This window comes from Idiotropiscis lumnitzeri, chromosome 11, assembly GCF_059441095.1.
Source record: "Idiotropiscis lumnitzeri isolate Australia: NSW breed Sydney's pygmy pipehorse chromosome 11, RoL_Ilum_1.0, whole genome shotgun sequence".
In the NCBI taxonomy this organism is placed as follows: Eukaryota; Metazoa; Chordata; class Actinopteri; order Syngnathiformes; family Syngnathidae; genus Idiotropiscis; species Idiotropiscis lumnitzeri.
In genome coordinates this window covers 4,978,180-4,997,894 of record NC_142401.1, presented here as the reverse complement: position 1 = coordinate 4,997,894, position 19,715 = coordinate 4,978,180, and the positions used below count along the sequence as shown (strand labels likewise).

The 19,715-nt window shown below is 40.2% G+C and overlaps 3 protein-coding genes across 3 annotated transcripts; 2 read left to right on the top strand and 1 right to left on the bottom strand.

The window, feature by feature from the left end:
* The first annotated feature begins 4 nt into the window (after positions 1 to 4).
* Positions 5 to 4,073, top strand: zbtb49 (zinc finger and BTB domain containing 49). The gene is made up of 7 exons (XM_088309567.1): positions 5 to 186; positions 581 to 1,680; positions 1,774 to 1,820; positions 1,907 to 1,980; positions 2,228 to 2,310; positions 2,386 to 2,547; positions 2,737 to 4,073. The coding sequence occupies exons 1-7, from the start codon at positions 35 to 37 to the stop codon at positions 3,441 to 3,443; spliced, it is 2,325 nt and encodes a 774-aa protein (XP_088165693.1). The 5' UTR covers positions 5 to 34; the 3' UTR covers positions 3,444 to 4,073.
* A 5,269-nt stretch (positions 4,074 to 9,342) lies between these two features.
* On the top strand, positions 9,343 to 16,165 carry synpra (synaptoporin a). The gene is made up of 6 exons (XM_088309491.1): positions 9,343 to 9,493; positions 9,596 to 9,661; positions 13,250 to 13,374; positions 13,861 to 14,059; positions 14,917 to 15,108; positions 15,175 to 16,165. Exons 1-6 carry the CDS (start codon positions 9,476 to 9,478, stop codon positions 15,424 to 15,426), a joined length of 852 nt encoding a protein of 283 aa, XP_088165617.1. The 5' UTR covers positions 9,343 to 9,475; the 3' UTR covers positions 15,427 to 16,165.
* Positions 16,166 to 16,510: 345 nt separating this feature from the next.
* thoc7 (THO complex 7) lies at positions 16,511 to 19,110 on the bottom strand. Its single transcript, XM_088309492.1, has 8 exons — positions 18,976 to 19,110; positions 18,661 to 18,781; positions 18,265 to 18,392; positions 18,035 to 18,121; positions 17,619 to 17,676; positions 16,948 to 17,014; positions 16,784 to 16,853; positions 16,511 to 16,662 (listed from the first exon to the last, which is right to left on the bottom strand). The coding sequence occupies exons 1-8, from the start codon at positions 18,992 to 18,994 to the stop codon at positions 16,601 to 16,603; spliced, it is 612 nt and encodes a 203-aa protein (XP_088165618.1). The 5' UTR covers positions 18,995 to 19,110; the 3' UTR covers positions 16,511 to 16,600.
* Positions 19,111 to 19,715: the final 605 nt, after the last annotated feature.

Sequence of the window (19,715 nt, the reverse complement as noted above, 5' to 3'; positions counted from 1 at the left end):
CTCTATGACTAAGTGCTTGTACGGATGAGTGAGCATGGACACACTATCCAGCCACAGCTCCTACCTGCTGCAGCAGCTCCAGGAGCAGAGGATTCAGGGAATGCTCTGTGACTGCATGCTGGTGGTCAAAGGGGTCTGCTTCAAAGCCCACAAAAATGTACTGGCTGCTTTCAGCTCTTATTTCAGGTATGTTGCATTCATTGCTTTATCGAAACATGCATCAACAAGTTATTCATGCAAGGAATTAGGTGTATTCGGGTGTCCCTTGCTGTATTGCAGTTCAATTTTTTACTGCTGCATGGATGTATTTTTTTTAAACTGATATTGCATAGCAATAAATGTGAGCCCAGAGGACAGTCTGAGATTGCCGTACGCTGAATAACAGAAGCTAAAATTTTCAAGCTATCGCAAAGTACAACTGAAAAGGAAAGTACAGCGTGTCAGTGATTTTTCCACATAATTATTGCTCCTTTTTTAAGTGATGTTTTGGCAGTGTCATATTTACTAGATTTGAAAATGTTGATTATGAATAATTGAAGTGCAGATCTTCTAAAATCGTTTGCTTCTTTGATCTCTCTAGATCTTTATTCCAGAATTCCCCCAGTCAGAAAAATGAAGTGTTCAACTTGGTTATCCAGGATGTCAGTGGCATTGGCCAATTATTAGACTACATGTACACCTCCCATATTGACATCAACCAAGATAATGTCCAAGCACTCCTTGACATCGCCCAGTGTTTGCAAGTTCCGAACATCCAAAGCATGTGTAACACTTTCCTTAAGCCTTGCCCTCCAACGGTGGAAATCCCATCGTTCTCACTCCCAGGCATGCTGACTTCAGAGCACGACTGCCTCCTGGGAAGCAGCCTGCCTAGTGATGTTGACCTCCACTGTCCCGCTGATGTACCCAGACCCGGCTTCATGGAGCAAACCAAACGAATGGCCAGTTCTGTGCCTAACAACAGCTCAAGTGACTCCGCTAGCAGCACCCAGGCACCTGTTGAGAAACAGTTAGTCCATGGTTACAAGCTCCGCAATTTCTACAGTAAGCAGTACTTCAAGCAAAGTGCAATTCAGGCTTCAAATCAGGGTCCAGGACCTTCAGTTGTCGTGGAGGAGTCCCAATGTCACCTTGGGCTCAACCAGGGAGGCAACCACTCGCATTTATGCTCAGGAAACGCCGTTCAGCCCACCCCACCTTGCTCATCCTTGGCAGCTGACAAGAACCCTGTGTCTGCCCTGACACCCTCGGATAGCTTAAACACCCCCACCTCCGAACATGCAGACGCCATGCTCAGTGTGCCGGTGCGTCCAAAGAAGACGGTGTACCTAAAGAAATACAACTACCTACGTTCTCAAAAGGCGTTAGAGGAAATGTTCGCAGAATCTGTCAGCGAGCCCATCCTAAACTGCCCCAAAGACGCACAACAAGAAGATACTGCGGTCCAGATTGGGGCTCAGGAAACTCCTGTTGAAAACCTCGTGGCTGTCAGTGAAGGCGCACCTAAGGCGCCATCAAATGCTGAAATTCCCGGACCGCCAGCCATAAACAAAGAGGAGCAAGGACTGCAGACTGGGCCAGAACCGCCTCAGCAAACAGGCCACAAATATTCCTGCAACATATGCGGCAAAATTTTCAAACACCCGAGCAACCTGGAGATGCACAAACGCTCGCATACAGGTTGGGCAATGTCTCAAATCAAGTCTGGCTTATCATGGTGTCATAACCATAAATATTTTATTGTTAGAATGGTTCTGATTTTGTATGTTACAGGCGAGAAGCCATTTGAGTGTAACGTTTGTGGGAAGAACTTCTCACAGGTATGATCAAATATTCTGAAGTGCAAATTTCATTAAGATTTCTTTGATTGTTGCGCTGCAATGACATTTCTGGTGTTTGTTCCCAGGCTGGAAATTTACAGACACACTTGCGACGACATTCTGGAGAGAAACCCTACATCTGTGAGTTATGTGGCAAAAGGTAAATATTTTACTACTTTTTATTTTGTGTTTGTGTTTTTCTTAAAAAAAAAAAAAAAAGTGGGTTACAGAAAGGGCATCCAGTGTAAAAACTGTGCCAAACTAATAATGAGTCACTCACTTTGGTGACCCCTGATGGGAAAAGCTGAAAGTCACAAGGACGACTTCAGTGTAATACGATGTGGATAATTCATATTTTTGGCACCTGAATCAAATAGTCACATGCGATATACTCTACCTCCCCCTAGCTTCACTGCATCCGGGGATGTTCACCGTCACAAAGTGGTGCACACAGGAGAAAAGCCACATCTATGTGATATTTGTGGTCGAGGTGAGTTGTGTCCCGAAACATTGTTTTTACCGACCAAATCATGCACATTTGTCTTTATTGAACTTCGCTTGAAAGGATTCAACAACTTGAGCAATCTCAAAGAACACAAGCGGACACACGCCACGGACAAGACGTTTACGTGTGACCAGTGTGGAAAATCCTTCAACACGCACAGGAAACTTCTGAAGCACAAAGCCTGCCATGGTGGCGAAAAACCACACAGTTGTGACACCTGTGGTAAATCTGCATCTTGTTTGAAAGCATCACATCCAACCAGGCACACTCGATATTTTGCAATTTGTACAAATGTTATTTTAACGGACTACTACAGCTGCTACTAAAGGCTTAAAGCTGAATATCAGATACGGTAAATGTTCAAACATCATTCCGTGCTTTTTTTAACATAAATATTGTCCACCTGTGCAGGGAAATGCTTCATTGGCTCAGGGGACTTGCAGCGTCACATCCGCTCTCACACTGGAGAAAAACCCTACCTCTGCAACACCTGTGGAAAAAGCTTCACCCGGTCAGCCATGTTGAGGAAACACAGCAACATGCGGTGCAAGGGCGCACCAGTAGATGGCGCCATCGCAGACAACACCCACCCGACTGGCAGCTCAGACGCAGCTATCTCGCTTAGCAAAACTGTGTGTCAGAGTGATGCCACAAGTGAGCAGCCTTTTTCTGCTATTATGCCTCACGCAGGACCTGAGAAGCCTTCGCCGCCCACCCCATCGTCCCCAACACCCCACGTTGAGACGACGCCTCTCAGTATCCATCTTAGCCCAGAATCTACTCCAACCTCCCTTCCAGAACTACGCTCCCTTGTGCCACATCACCTCCTCGCTTCCTCTCACCAGGAAAGGAGCACGGCGCTACCCGGCCCGGATCACATGAAGCTGCCCAAACCACACGTCTCTCAAGAGGTTGAATATGTGGAGAATGGACCTATCGGAGGTGAGATGGGGAGAGGTCTGTTAGGCAAGCCTTACCTGCCTGTTCAAGACAATTACTGTACGGCTCGGTCCAATAGTGGCTTCTACAGATCCAGTGAGGGCAACTTCATCTCAAGTGTAACTCTGTGGGGCCTAGCGATGAAAACTTTGCAGAACGATAATGAAATGGATCAATAACACTTCAGGAACAAATGACACTCATCTTTGGTAGTGCACCCGAAGATGCTCAGGTGATAGTCTTGATGCAACTCCTGTTTTTTCCCGCTTCTTTTGGCCAACACTAACTAAGTTTGCAATATATTTGCCGCCAGATAACCTCGGAGGTGCCGATTTATTTACCTGCTGTTATTATTTAAATCCTAATTATTCCTTTTTAGGTTATCATGCCTAGCTTTTATGTTAGCACAGTTTCTACTCAGGCAGAATGGATGTTATGTCATCTTGTGTGCCCTGAGATTCACTGGCAAGTCACAAGTCCAAGGTGTGCACCTCGTCTCGCCCTTTCACCTTCGCATTTACTGCGAGTAGAGCATATCCATTAGAGCTGCCTTATTTGAAGCCAGCTGTAAAAAATAATAATAAAGGCATTGGGGATATAATATACAATGACATTTATGCAAAAGGCTGTTTATTTGTTTTCTAAACATCTTATTACCATCACAGCATATTACCAAACCAACTCCAAATGACAGTTGTGCTCTTCAACTTCCGTCTGTACTACACTTTGATGATTGTTTTGAAATATGTTTGTCACCTAATAATTTGATATGCATCGAAGAGTCTCTTTAAAAAAATTATTTCTATTTATGCATCCTTTGAGTTCATGCGTTTGTTAGCAATTCACACGGATGATTGAAACGTGTGGAAAGCACGTGAGAAATTAGAAAATCATTCTCACAATGCTTTCTCGATCCAGAATATTAAGCCAATCCATTTGTCTAAAATAGGCATTGCAACTAATCATCAGTTTACAGTCTAATATTACAGCGAATAAATGCTAAATACATCATTTTTAAAAATAATAATAATCTTTATTTAACATATAAAATACATCTTTTTTTTATAATATACATTTCCACAGTGGGCTTCCAGCTTTCCGACGTTAACGATGCTAGGTTGTGATTGGACGCTTGTTTTCTCCATACCAAAAGCCACGCCCACGTTTACACGTCGAACACACGAGGACTTTTTCGGCGTGTAACCTTCGGGGATTTGCACGTTATTGTTTTTCTGGTTAAATTATACATTATTTGGGGTGTCTAATTGATCAAAGTAAACTCAGAGAAAACGAGGACATTTCATTTGTCGGAGAGAATGAGAGCGAGGCATCCTACTGCGCATGCTCAGTGCCACAGAAAACAGGAAGTGGAAAGCAGAGATCAAATGTATTTCGTGCATCATTTTCTACGGTAAGTATTCTTTTTTTTTATATACGAGGGGACGGAAGACTTTTATTTCAACATATATATCATATAGTTGACCTGGTAGCGCGCATGTATGTTAATAAACTTCATTTACCTAATTTATAATTCGCTTTATGACTGCTTTGGGGGATTTTGTGTTTTTCTGTTTTCACCTGAAGCATGATATACTAAAATCGTCATTTGAATGGCATCACTCATTTATTTAGATAATGGCTCACGCACTTTCATTCCTTGTTAAAGCACACTGGCTTTTTTTTCCTGGTTGATATTGATAGTATTGACGGTTTATTTTTTTCCCCATGATCAGATCAAGGATTACAGAATAATAGCCCCTTCTATCCATATGTGCCCAACTTGTCCAATACATATGGTAACCTATTTTTATTCCAATTCAAGTAACTATTGTTACAAATGGACATGGTAGAAATGTAGCATGGTCATGTTCTAAAGATTAACAATCTTGTATTTCCCCTTTTCTTTCAGTGAAAGGCCCATCAGGACAAAGTATTTTTCCCACACTCGTCACTGAATTCCAGTGTTGCATTAGGCTGCTTTGGACACATCTGTGTGGGGAAAATGAGTCAAGCAAAAGAGCTCTCTGAATTTCAGCGTGGTTCCGTAATTGGATGCCACCTTTGCAACAAGCCAGTTGGTGAAATTTCTTCTCTCCTGAATATTCCAGAATCAACTGTGAATGATGTTATTGCAAAGTGGAAACTTTCAGGACCGTCAGAAACTCAAACAAGAAGGGCCAGACGACCTAAAGTTGCAGAGACCAAGTAGCATCACGTGTAAGGGTAGCCACGCCCCTTTACCCAAACTATTGAAGGCTTTCAGAAAGCTTCTGGGATCAGCATCAGTACAAACACTACGCCCGGACTTTGGGCATGACTCCATGGATAAGCAGCTTCCTCTTAGTGAAACACAAAATGATGCTCAATACAAATGAAAGCAGAATAAGAGTGCTTGCTGGATCTTCGTCGCCGCCTGAGCAGAGCTATTTGTAGCTGACTAAAAGTGCTGTATTCCACATTTACCTGTAGACAAAAAGTATCGGCACAGATACGTTTATCAATGAAAATGTATTTGTCAGTGTTGGTTCACAAAATATTTTACTTATCTAGCAAATTTGTTTGTTGCAAAACTACACGACTGAAAATCTGAACATCAGAACACAGTTTTTGTGTTGACTGACTTGTACACATTGGTGTTGAGCACTATTGCAAATTGTGTGTTTGGCTTTAAAGATTGTTAGCTTGTGATGTAACAATATGTAACTTCATGTGCCTTGTATCAGTGAGGTCTTCTCCCAGTGAGCACTATTAGTGCACAGGCTCTGAAAAAATAAAACCACATTGAATTAAAATACCTGACCTTTTTATTTGTCATGAAAAGCTGCACACAATCTCTATTTTTGAGCAGGGTACACCAACATGGAGCGGTGTGTTCCACGTACTGTTGATGAATATCATAAATCACTTACAATAACACAATTTGAGGGTCAACAATTTTTAGAAAAAAAGGCAGTCGACCTCTGACCTTGTTGCCAATCGTCTGCAGTCACAACGCTTTGTTGTAACGAGTGCGGAGGACGGATTCACATCGTCAAAGATTTTTTTTTTTTAAAACACATCCTCCTCTTTGTGCTCACGCCGAAGTAATACAAGTGTTGCTTTGGTGCCATCTTGTGGCATTTATAGGTAACTAAAAACTTTTTGGGACTTATTATCCACATATGCTGTATTTAGCAAGGACTGTACTGTAATATTATTGGATTATGGATTGTAAACATGTTCAATTTATGTTTCAATTTTTAATTAGCAGTCACGTACCCAGTATTATATATATATATATATATATATATATATCTTGAGATAAAATATCTATCCCTAGAAAATAGTGACTGGGTAGTCAGGTAAAGCAGTGCCACCCCCCCCCCTGCTGTCCGTTCGTATCATGTGAAGCATTTAAAAAAAAAAGAAAAAAAAACCCAACACGGGCACTTGCAGTGTTTCAGAGACAGACTTGAGTGAATTTTGTCTGCTCGTCTCTTCCTCCCACCTTCTGTTGCTCTCTCCCTCTTTTCACATCAAGCTACAGTTAATCCCAATTATGTACGCCGTCTAACTGGTGCAAGATGAGACCAGCGCTAGTGGCATTTTACCCAGAATCATTTCCAAAGCACATCCTTTGTTTCGGTATCTAATCACGTTTCATTGCTATATCACAGAGAGATGACGACCGATTTCATTAACAGTTGAGTGTGACATATTCACACAAATCCATTTTCCGTCACATTTTTGTTTGTGTTCTTACTTTTTTTCTAAAAAGTGTATAATGGCAGGCTCTTTTCTTTCTCACTCTTGGCTTTGCTCTAAATCATCAACATCAGAGGGTATGGACAAGCTTTGGCAGCAGTTCCATCAGAACAGTAATTGCTGCGGGGTTGTGGAGTGTTGCGTTGTTGGATGAGATGGATAAGTGGCTGACCCAGTCTCTCTCTCTCTCTCTCTCTCTCTACTATAATTCCTCAGTGAGTCGCAATATGAAATAGGCTGAGGCAGAGGAGAACAATGGGGATTGTTCGTATACGGCTGCTCTGCTCTCATTCTTTTTTTTTTATTCCTGTATGAACACATTGAGCTCTTCATTGATGGAAAACACAGATGGACTGTTGTTGTTGTGAAAGAGATCCGCACATTTTCACAAAACATTGTTGAATTGTATCGGTCATGAAGTTTAGGCTATGACACACTGATTGGTGTGTCGGAGATTACTGAAAATATATGGGCGTGTCCTCCAGATGATGAATATAAATAAAATATTTTGGATTGTATTATATGGAAATATACACTCGCACGGGCATGAGGCAAATCTGTTCTTGCGCTCTACTTAATCTTTATTAAGGATATTTAGGTTATAGGCTGTTTCATTGTGTTCTTATTTTGACATACAGTGGTATAAATAATTTGAGGACTGATAAGAATGTTATTTAAAGACACTGACAACTTGATTTACTTGTCATAGGACCAACTGTTTCAAAATTATAAAAGCTCAACCGCAATCCTGCAAAGGATTGTTTGTAATTTGGCTGGTCGCCTGCGCCAAATGCGTTTTTTTGGGGGGTGGGGGGTGTACACTTCTACAAGTTCACAGTAATTGCTTTTGCATATGCTTGTATCTCAAGCATATTTTAATCAAAAGGATGTCATATAGACTTCTTCATCTGTCCCTGTGCACATCCATTTAATGCTGAATGCACGAGCCAATCAGATGTAATGACTGTCTGATGCTTCGGCAGCCCCCCAGGCAGTGTTTGTGTTGCATGAAGGGGTGTGTGTGTGTGTGTGTGTGTGTGCACAAGATAGAGAAGAGAACAGAGAGAATGGCGGGAGGGACAGAAATGAAACTGGGACGATGGTGGAGATGTGGTCAAATTAGCGGTGCTGTCAAAATGCTTTGCGCTTGCCATCGTTGAACTGTATCAGACGCTGCATTGCCCCCACTTTCCTTTTACTCTCACATGCACGTTTGATTGCAAATATTTGTTTGTTGCAGCGCTGTCTTACAGGAATTTACATCCATTGACAATTTGAACATTCAAACTCGATATGGAGGGCCAAGATTCAAACCCAGATCCCACTCAACGACAACACCATGCTGAAAGTTCAGTCTTCAGTATTTTGTACTTTACTTACGACTAAGTTTTTCAACATTGCTCTATGCATGTGAATGTATAAAAATGGAGGATTACTGATTGGACTTAATTTTTTACAGACCTGGAAAAATAGACACAATTATTGGTGACTAGTATTATCCTGGTTCTACTACATTGTGACTACCGTTGACCTTGTTTGCACACCCCTTCACTCTCACACCTCAGCTTGCCTGCATGTGTGTGATGTAATTCTCTGTGTGGTGTTGAACAAAATAAAATGTACACAGCAGCAGAGGATAACATGAATTTACTCTTGAGCAGGGGTGTGCAAACTTTTTGATTGGCAGGCCACAATGGGTTCTAATATTTGACAGAGGGGCCGGACCAGGAGCAGATGGGCGGAGGGTTTTGGTAACCTCACCTCATTTGAGAAAAAAAATAAATTTAATTTTAAATAAAAGTGAACACAAGCATTACAACAAAATATATGTCTTTAAAAAAACACCATATTTTGAAAATAAAACATTAACAAGGTTTATTCATTTAATTTTTTTCAAGTTCGGCGGGCCGGATTAAAACGTTTAACGGGCCGCATGTGGCCCCCGAGCCATAGTTTGCCCACGCCTGCTCTTGAGGGGAATATGATCAAGGATAGATGTAATAAATAATGTATAAAAATAATCACATTAAAATACCGGATGCCCCCCTCATCACAGGGTAACGTGAGAATTTTGATTTCTGCTCAAGTTCTGAATTAATTTGATCTCATATTTTACAAAATAGTCAAGCGTTTTACATGCTGTATCCAGTGATAATTTTTGGTGGCAAAAACAATTTACCGCAAAATATATTTCACATCATATTTTCATCAACATATTCATGCACTAAAATTAATGGGGATAACTATGTATGTTATAAAACGAGATTTATGATTCCGAAGATTGAAAGGCACAAGAAAGAGTACAACAATAAGAGAGGGCGAGGGAGACTCGGTTTCTTCCGGACGGAGTCGGAATCCGAGCCAAAAGCCCCCCGACTGATCCCACCTCACATCTCCTCGGATTGGGTCTCCGTTTTCTGTTTGTTTACATCCAAACGAGCGAGTAGCACGAGGAAGCGTTGCTGGAATGGACACTGCAAACCAGGTCAGTAAATAACAGATTTTTTTTATTTAGGAGTGCTTGATTAAAAACGGTAATGAAACTGAAAACATGACGAGAATCTTATTTGTTTCGCGCTTTTTGCAGCTTGCATCTGCGGGAACCTTCCAGGTGCTTAAACTACCTCTGGGATTTATCCGTGTTTTGGAATGGGTGAGTTGGAACATTTTATTTTCATGTCATGTGCTAACTTAATTAAACGCGTTTGATTTACATAATGTGGATTAAATGCGACGCGGGGGGACGTTTACGTCTCGCCGCTGTCCGCATTTTTCACATCAGACATTGATTTTACTTTTAATTGATTATCGTCGCATTTTGACAAAATTAGCCACACTGCAACCGTACCTCCCTGAAATTGCTCCAAAAATCATGCAAGATAAACGAAATAAGAAGCAATGAAATTAACGTAACGGAAAAACAAATATTTGAGCGCTGTGACGTCACGATGTACATGTGTCTGGTTTATTGCAAATACTGTGTGCTGAAAATCACAATTTTTTGTTGATTAATTACCTTTCAGATGTGTACACAACATTCTTAAATTCAATTTCAGTCTCTGCAATGTTCTCCGTCATGTAACAGTTCATGCACCTCACACTTCTGAGGTTTGGGTTTCAAATATTTCAAAAAGGCTTGGACTGCCCAAGTCCAATTCGCAATCCAGTGTGTTGGGTCAAAATAATGAACCCAATCTTGAGTAAAAGTATTCCCAATCTACTCAAAATGCACAGCTACCCAGCGAGTGGGTTAGGGAAACAATCTAGCAACAAATTACAATGGTTCAGCTATCTCCATTTGAACTGTCTCAAAATGGGAACACTTTTGTCCGTTAAAATCAGAAATTAAAATTATTAATTATTATTAATAATAATTAGAATTGCTTTGTTTGTGTGCTGCGTTTTTTACTGCTAAACTTCAAGTTCACTTTTTTTTTTTTGTGATGTTAGAAATAAATTCTTCCAATGATGTTCCCTATAAATTTTGGTACCACAAATTAATAGCGATGTAAAATTCATACACTTATTCATGAATTCATTCAATCAGTCATAGTGTAGTTTGTGACTAGGCCATAAAAATAAAGTAAATGTCACGGCACATTCCAAAGCTAGCAGAAGCACAAGTTTGTGAGTTGGGTAGTTTACGTGACTTCAGGCAAAACAAGCTTTTCTTTCCTGGGTGACTGACCGGGATGTGGCTTGGCTAATAATGTCCAACATTTAACTGAACAGCTGACACTGAAAGTATGTTCACGTCAACCCTGCTCATTGTTGCACTAGTCCAGTGAGTTTGCTGCATCTGTTTAATATTGGACGTCATTAGCTGCCGTGTCTGTGAAGAATGCTGATGGTGTGTGTGTGTGTGTGTGTGTGTGTGTTTGGCACACAATCTCTAGCTGGCATATTCTGTTCCAAACAGCTGTAAGGTCCGCTTCTCTCCACCATAGACCAATTCATGCAGAAGCTGTCCTTTGAGATGTGCCCAAGCACTTCACTTTATGCGTGTGTGTGTGTCCGGGTGTGTGCGTGCGTTCGTGTGTGTGTGTGTGCTCACAAGAGCGATGGAATGAGAAAAGCAGCGGAATTTGTACAGTTGAATGAGCACACAGCGCTAATGATATACATTTGTTTATGCATTGAAGCATCATCGTAGCTGCAACATCTCACACACTTGTTCAGGCACTGTATCATACGTGACGTTGGAGCAACTTGTATTGAACTAAAATGCGTGTGGACAAGTCACAAATAATAAGTTAATCGTCTCGTCCTCTCTGTGAGTCAGGATGTTTTCATCATTTGTAAGCATGGGCTTGACACAGAATCGCAACGATGTCATAGTTGTCTTAATATCTCATTTTGGGCGCCATATGAACTCTTTTGCGCATGTTCACTTCTGTAACATGTCATCGCGCCAAATTCTGTCATTGAAGACCAATTTTTTTTATAACTTTAAAAGATTCCCCTTGATTGTTTAATTTTAAACTTGAGCTTTTTTGAACTGCAATCTTTGGCAATCCTTTGAAAAAAATCCTCATTTCAGTCTTATTTTGGCATCATTTTTCACTGACTTCTGTGGACGATAATGCGGCGCTGTTTGTTTTTGACAGACTGCTGCGCAATGTCCTCTCACACATACAGCACATTAACACCACATGAAAACAACGGAAACAGCCGGAGAATATGTGTAGGTATGTGTAGGTAGTTTCTTTTGTTTTCGCCTGCATACGCGAACGTATACAGTAGATGAGAGAAGACTTAGAAAGGAACATGTTGGGCAGCTCATTGTCCAGGTGATGGACCCCAGCCCAAATCTCCATGAGAAGCGATGGGCATTAAAGGGCCATCAAAGAAGGACAGCGTAACAAAATCTAAATGGAGATTTTTATGCTTGTGGGCAGCGGGGCCTGGAGAGAGCTCGAGAGAGAGCGAAGAGAGAGATAGAGAGCGAGGAGTGAGAGTGCGAGAGAGAGAGAGAGCGAGAGAGAGACAAAGATAGAGAAGGAGAGAGTTAGTGGGGTAGATGAATCTGAGCTATGCAGGACAAAAAGCAGTCCCCGTGCATGAAGGGATTAGCTGCCACTAAATGAATCCTGAATTTGTTTTGCGACGCTGCTGCTGTAAAATGATAAGACAAGTATTATGAATATTTTATATATATATATATATATATATATATATATATATATATATATATATATATATGTATGTATGTATGTATATATATATATATATATATATATATGTATGTATGTATGTATATATATATATATATATATATATATATATATATATATATATATATATGTGTGTTAGACTGAAGTGGGCAAACACACAGAAGCGATATATGTGTGAAGAAGCAAGTGAGAACCAAAATAAGCATCTCGTGAAATGCATCTTTCCTTACTGTCCTAATGACTGTTCCAAAATAAACATACAGTATAAACAAAATCAATGACAAAAACTCATTTTTTTATTTATATAAACTGACGCGCTCATTTTTTTTTTTTCATTATTTCGATATTTCGTTGTACATCAGTTGTTCTTTCTGACATGAGATTTGCTCCTAAAACCTTGCTGAAAATGAGGCTCTTCACATAAAGCCATTCATTGCCATGTAGGTCAGGAAAGAGGGCAAAAAAGGGAGCTGTTTGTTTTTCATTTCTCTACCCAAGCATCTTATTCTCGCCGTTCCATTTCTCTTTTCTCTCCCTCTATGGCTCGCTCCCTGAGGAGCCCAGCTGGGAGAGGCAGATAAACACGCAGGGTGCAAGGCTTAGCAGCCACCCTCCCGCTACAATGCCACACTCCCCCTTTTAAAGGCCCCCGCCTGCTAAAGCCGACCGATAAATCACCGCGAGATGAGACAGCTGCAGGAGGGTGGAGGTGGGTGGTAAACGCAAAGAAAGAGATAGTCATCAGGGGTTGTTGGTAACACTTAAGAGCAGTTATTATTCTCCTCCTCTGGCCACTTCTGGTTTCCCATCTGGCAATTTGAGACCTGTTTGCCAATGGCGGAATATACGGGGGGTGATGGAGCCTATCCCAGATGTCTTCGGGCAGTAGGCGGGGTACACCCTGAACTGGTTTCCAGCCAATTGTAGGGCACACAAAGACAACCAACCGCGTTCATAATCACACCTAGGGACAATTTGGAGTGTTCAGTCAACCCAAAGCTTCCTTTGTATTTTAAATTTGCAAAATTTAGCCATACTAAACAACTTCTCCCCCCTCTCTTTCTTAGCTGTTTGCCATATTCGCCTTTGCAACATGTGGTGGCTACTCTGGGCAGCTGCGGGTTAGTGTGGACTGCATGGAGAAGGCCAGCAGCAACCTCAGCATTGCCATAGACTTTGTTTATCCTTTCAGGTGGGAGACATTCATCTTCATCTTTATACACTTTTTGACTCATGACATGTTATTTCAGTTGTTTTGTTTTCATCAATAGCTGGAGCGTGTTAAATGGCATATTTTAGCTTTGTGTCCGTCAAGTGTGGTACAGCTACCTCTAGTGGTTCGTCAAAGAATCACTGCTTAAGTACTGTTCAGTTATATTTAACTTGATTATTAGGAATTGTTTATTTTAAATAATTAAATAATTTATTTCTTAAATTATTTAATTTCAAAGATTTTTATTTAACTTTATTTTGCAATACATTTGAATTTCAAATTATTTAAATACAGTTTTTCTATATTTAAACACAGTGTTAATGTTCAAACTGTGTTATATTTTTATGTTGGTCAATGATGGGACTTGGAGACCTAATTATAGCTCTATGAGCTAATTTTTAAGTAGGAAAAAGTAAAAAGTTTGCAAAAACCAGCAACGTGATCACTGTATCTATTTTGCATCAGGTTGCACCAGGTGTCATTTGAAGCACCCATGTGCGAAGGCATGAGGAGGGAGCGTCTCTTTCTCATCGGAGACTACTCATCCTCTGCCGAGTTCTTCGTTACAATTGCAGTCTTTGCTTTCCTATACTCCCTTGTCGCCACTGTCGTCTACATCTTCTTCCACAACAAGTACCGCGAAAACAACCGAGGACCGCTGATCGTGAGTATTATTAGTTGTGTGCATGTAAAAGAAAGGTTAGTTATGCCCGAATGTTATACAAAATTATGGTTGAGCCTGGATTTTATCAGACCTCCCAAGTTTCCTTGAAATTCTGAGTGAGGGCATGTATGTGTGGCAAGGAGCAGCTAACATTAGCCTCTGGTGCTAACGTTAGCTTCTGCCGCTAACATTAGCCTCTGGTGCTAACGTTAGCTTCTGCCGCTAACATTAGCCTCTGCTGCTGTTTATTGCCACCCTACGCATACCCCTTCATGGCTAATTTTAAGAAAAACCATTTGCTCATATTGTGGGCTCGGGTTGGATAGCATACGAGTATGAATTTGGTCAAGAGTATAGATTTTGACGCTACAGAGTACCGAGCAATCGCAATAACGTTACATCTAGCTCGCTCTAACAATGATTTCAAACATGTCTGACCACAGAACTGGAGGAGTTGCCAGCACCAAACGCTGTGTCCACCTCAAATGGGTCTATCAGGGAATATTTAGTGCGACGCTATCTTGCGCCATATCTACAAGCTTTGACTGGCTAGCTTGCGCGGCTAAACAGTATGGAGCAAGTGTAAGTAGTAGATGTGTTTGGGGTCCTTTGGCGCACTTTGCTAAATAGGTTTTGCCGGTTGAGTCATGAGAAAAGCCTTCTGCCCGCCAAATTATGAATGAAAGTTTGAAATTTGATGTTCACTTCCTATTGGTAGGAAATACGGTAGACTAATTTCTGTTGACTGCACAAACTGCTTCTTCCAAAAAGGAAGTCGAGCAAACAAATATTTTTCAAGATGTTTTCTTTAGGCTTTCTTATTAACGTTTGTGTTTTTGTGTCTTGCGTCCCTGTAGGATTTTATTACGACTGTTGTGTTCTCCTTCATGTGGCTCGTCAGCTCTTCTGCTTGGGCCAAAGCTCTGTCTGATGTCAAACTAGCCACGGATCCAGATGAGGTTCAGCTCCTTATTTCTGCCTGCAAGGATCTGACAAATAAATGTGGTTCTGTGCAAGAACCACGCTGGTCTGGACTCAACACCTCAGTGGTAGGTAATAAACTGGGCAGTCTACCAAAAAATGAAGAAAAAAAACCCTCACTCTTTCTCCCCTAGGTGTTTGGGTTCCTCAACTTTGTTCTCTGGGCGGGGAACATCTGGTTTGTCTTCAAGGAGACTGGTTGGCATAAGGGTGCTGGCAGGTTTGTGGGCGGAGCCTCTGAGAAGCAGAGCGGTCCCTTTACCCAGCAGCCCTACAACCAGGGCAGCTTTGAGCAGTCAGGGAGTTACAACACCCAGGGAGACTTGGATCAGCCGTCTGAGTACAGTCAGGTTGGAGGTCCCTCTGCTTACGCCAATCAAATGTAGTTTGCCTTTTTATATACCTTGAGTGGTACTTCTGCATTTTAAACATGGAAACGGGTGAGTAAAAATATACGACCAAGAAGAGTTTGCACCCGGTGTATACAAGTTTTGTCAGGTATGTTTTTTACTCATTTTTGTGTGCGTTGTTTATTTATTTTTTTGTTCAGTAATGTTTTCTAAAAGTGTGCACACGGACGTGTTCGGTATTCGTATATTCCATAATTGGAAAATGGTGTTGACTTTGTGCATGATACTGTATGTATTTCAATGGTCTCTGCAAAACAATATTTTTTATTTATTTTGATGTGGCCAGTCAGCATGACATATCTGGAATTTTTTCGTTCTGTCTACAGTTTAGAATCAAACGGGAAGTATATTTTAATAATGAATCTATGGTTAAGTGACTCCAATAAAATGCGTATTGGTCATTTTGTTTTGCTCATGTCAAGCGAATGGTTCTCTTATTTTGTTCTCAAGCGCAACAATTTACTGTGAATGTTGTCCATGCTTGTGTCAAGACTTGTAACAACCCAAAAACTGTTGGTGGCATTGTCTTTCTACACAAAAGGTTGCTGAGTTTTTATTCTATACTGACAATCAATGAAGTTTGTGTTTCACATTTCAAGAAGTGATACTCGAAGCGACGATGCCAAGTTGATGCTTGTTGCAAACCATATGACAAGTGCAAAAATTATTGTTGACTTATATGCATGTGGTAATAAAACAGCGCATAATGCCCTGATGTGTAAAAGTCGTTTTTACCAAATAATGTGCAGGAGTTAAAACGCGTATCAAATGCATATTTTTGAGATTCTCGCTATCGATGTGAATTTGTGTTCAAATGTCAGAAAACGCAAGCGCGGTGTGGGGAAGATTCACGCTGATTATCTCAAAGCTGTGAATGTTGGCTGACCTCTCTTCAACTTAGCGTCAAAGTAAAGTATACTGAATTCTGGTTCGGCGGACGAGGGAGGTCTCGGAAGGAAGATGTGTTTTTAACTTTTAATTCATTCAAAATGACTCAAAGAACAAAACAGAGCATCGCTTTAACTGCCAAAATCTAAAAGTTTGATAAATAACTCAAAAGACAGTTTTCACATTTATTCAAAAATACAGAACATTTTTGCATGTAAAAAAAAAAAAAAGGTTGACTTCATTCCAAGTGAAAACCGAGTCCTCATTCGGCGCTCTCTGACGGACTGTGCTGATTGTTTTCATCCATGTCTAATTTCTCATCATCTAGGGAGTGAGATTCAAATGATTACAAAATAAAAGATCAAAACAAACATTTTGTGCCGTCTAAATGTGACATAGCAAAAGCAATAAGCTACAACACACTTGAAAGTCCTCGTTTACTTACTTTCAAGGGTCTGCTGTAGTTCTTGTATGGTACTGAGTAGCACATGGAACTGTTTCTTCCGTAGTTCCAACTGAAATCGGACCACATACGGTTCAGAACATTCAAATAATACTCCTGGTTTATTAAAAATAAATACATAACGTTTCATTAGGGGAGCCTATTACCTTTGCGTCCACATTCTCCTTGATGTTCGACAACTGCTGGAGTTCTTTGTCAAGTGCCTCCAACTGCCTGTAAGCACACGTTGTCATTACAGTATTATAGCAGCCTTAACTGAAATGGAATTAAATGCACAGTAGCAGGATAAAATTACGTGGAACCTATTTTTTTTTTTCTACACCTGTTCAAAAGGACGGATCTCAACATGGGAGTGAACATTAGGGTAAGCGATGAAATTCCACTAGTGCCCCAATACTTTTTACCGGCTGCAATGTACATGTCGTTTATTCACGAAATTATGATTTTTGCTTTTTCAACCATGGTAGAGATTTAATCAGAAATACTAAAAGTGGAGTTGAATTTATTCGAAACATTGCCAGCTGATCAGATTTTTTTAGAAAGGTTGCGGAAAAGTGGCACAGAGGTTAAAAAATTTAACTGGAGAGGTCGTCTTCTTTTAACTACATAGTCTGACCGTTATTATGGTTCATAAAACGTGGTTTTTATACACCTACGATCTCTCCTCTGGACAAATGAATTTTTTTCCTGTACTTTCTATAGTGAAAAAAAATCTGCGTTAAATTCAAGAAATACATAAAAAAAATCAGTTGGTGGTCAAACAACATATGGGGTTGTACTGTAAAGGTTCCACTGTAGATAGTATTGATGAACTCACTTGAGTGTTTCGTGACGATTAGGATGAGTCTGAATCACCTTTGCAAGAGCATCATATTCTGCAGGAGGAATATATGATTACAACATTTCAAAGGCACAAGCACTTTTTATACGGTGGTAGTCTCAAAAACAAAATCTGTCCCATTCATACAATGTCACGCAACTATCTTGTGCACACTCCCAAAACACTGGCATAGTATACTAATCGTGAAAAGATACAGCAATTTCCTTAAACGTACCCTTCAATGATTTTTAAAAATAAATTTTGGAGGGCTTTTGCCTTTCAAAGGCTATTATATTAAACAAATGAAAAAAAAAACATGTCAAATTTAGAAATGTGCATAAATCATCAGTGGGAAAAATGATTTGGAAGCGACCTTTAACATATTTTGAGAACAAATATGTAAAAATTCTCACCCTGGCGATTCTTTCTTACTCTCTTTGCTCTCTGGATTTCCTTTTTGCATTCTGCTATCTTCTCATGTGCCGAAGTTATATTCTGTTCTGTCAAGTGGAGAGAAAGAGGTGATTGGACTAACATGTTTCAGCACATACACAAACTACATTCGTTTTGCTAATTATGGTGTGTGGAAATTAACTTTCACCATACACTTCAAAAAGTCATGGATTAGAAAAACAATTTTTACCTATATTGGAGTAGATTTTGCCATAATTTTCCATTTCCCTCAGATTCATATCATAAACCATCAGAGTCTTTCCCAGGGAGAATTCACATTGCGCCAGTGTCCCAAGCATCCTCTGGTACTGTGTGAAGCTGTTTTTTTCCCCCAATAAAGGAAAATATGTTAAAACCAGTTTATACCTTACCCGAAGGTGCGTGATGCATTGAGGTGCATTCCAATCAAAAGTTTAAACTCATTATTGAGATTAATTAAACATGCTTTAAAATATTTTTGTTAGTTTTTCAGATGACGAACTTCAATCTATTCTAAAATTATAACTCTTCTTGGTTGCAATTCAACAAATAAAGGCGAATGCAGAAGATGTTTCATGCTAAGTATCAATCTGTCAAGTTCACTTGCTTTTCTTCAGGAGTCGCAGGTGAGTTGCACCACTTGGTGAAAGTTTTCAACAACAAATTGATTCGCCGATCATCCCCAGCTCCATCGCCGTCGATAAGAAGACGCTTTCGAATGACGTCGTCTGGAAAAGAACAAGTAAAAGCGATTATGGGGCACGTAGCTAGCCCTAGCGGCTAAGTGCTATTGACTGCGGAATATGCGAGTCTTCGTCAGCGTTGTCCGGTAAAAACATCGATTCATGTTAGAGCTTCGGCTCAACTCGACAGGCTTTGGACGGAGGTGAATTAAAAATGAAGAAATGAAAATAGTACGTACCATCTGTGATAGATCCCATGTCTTTATCAGCTCGTATTCTTCTTCTACAGAATTAGTGAAGTGGAGCAGAGTCAACAGACCAAATGCTAATGCCTTACCGCCCTCTACTGGACGAGATGCAGAGCATAGTCACCCATTTATATATACATATAAAAAAAAACACAAGTGGAAAACGAGCTGTCATTTCTTTTGCGCCTTTCTTGTAAAAAGAGTCAAATACAATGAAAAAATAATTTTTTGGGGGTCTTACTGGATTTTTAAGACATTTCTTTTTATGTCCACTTACTTGTGCACAAGACAACGTATATAACACAAATCATTCTTGTAGTCTATAAAATAAAAAAGAATCTCATAAATAAGGCAATAAATAGGCAATGTCTTGCTCGGAATCTGTTTCCATGCACCTTGGATTACCTTGCTGCCCCTCTTTTTTCGCATTATCTCAGTCACTCAAGATCTCGACAACTCTTGACTTTGCCACAGTTTTTAAAGTATTTTTTTTACCTTGTGTCTTTATCCTCAGAAATTGAACGTAACAAGCCTGTTTTGACAAAATAAGGAGTTATGTGATCATCAGTGTTGCACAATTTGTGGTTCGCAGGCTCCCTCTTGTGGCACATGAAATAATCACTCAAATCAAACTGCATCATGTCACAGTGGCTGTTGTTGTTGTTGTTTTAACCAAGTACATCCATCCATCCATTCTCCATACCGTGGCCATCACCAGAGTCATGAATGTG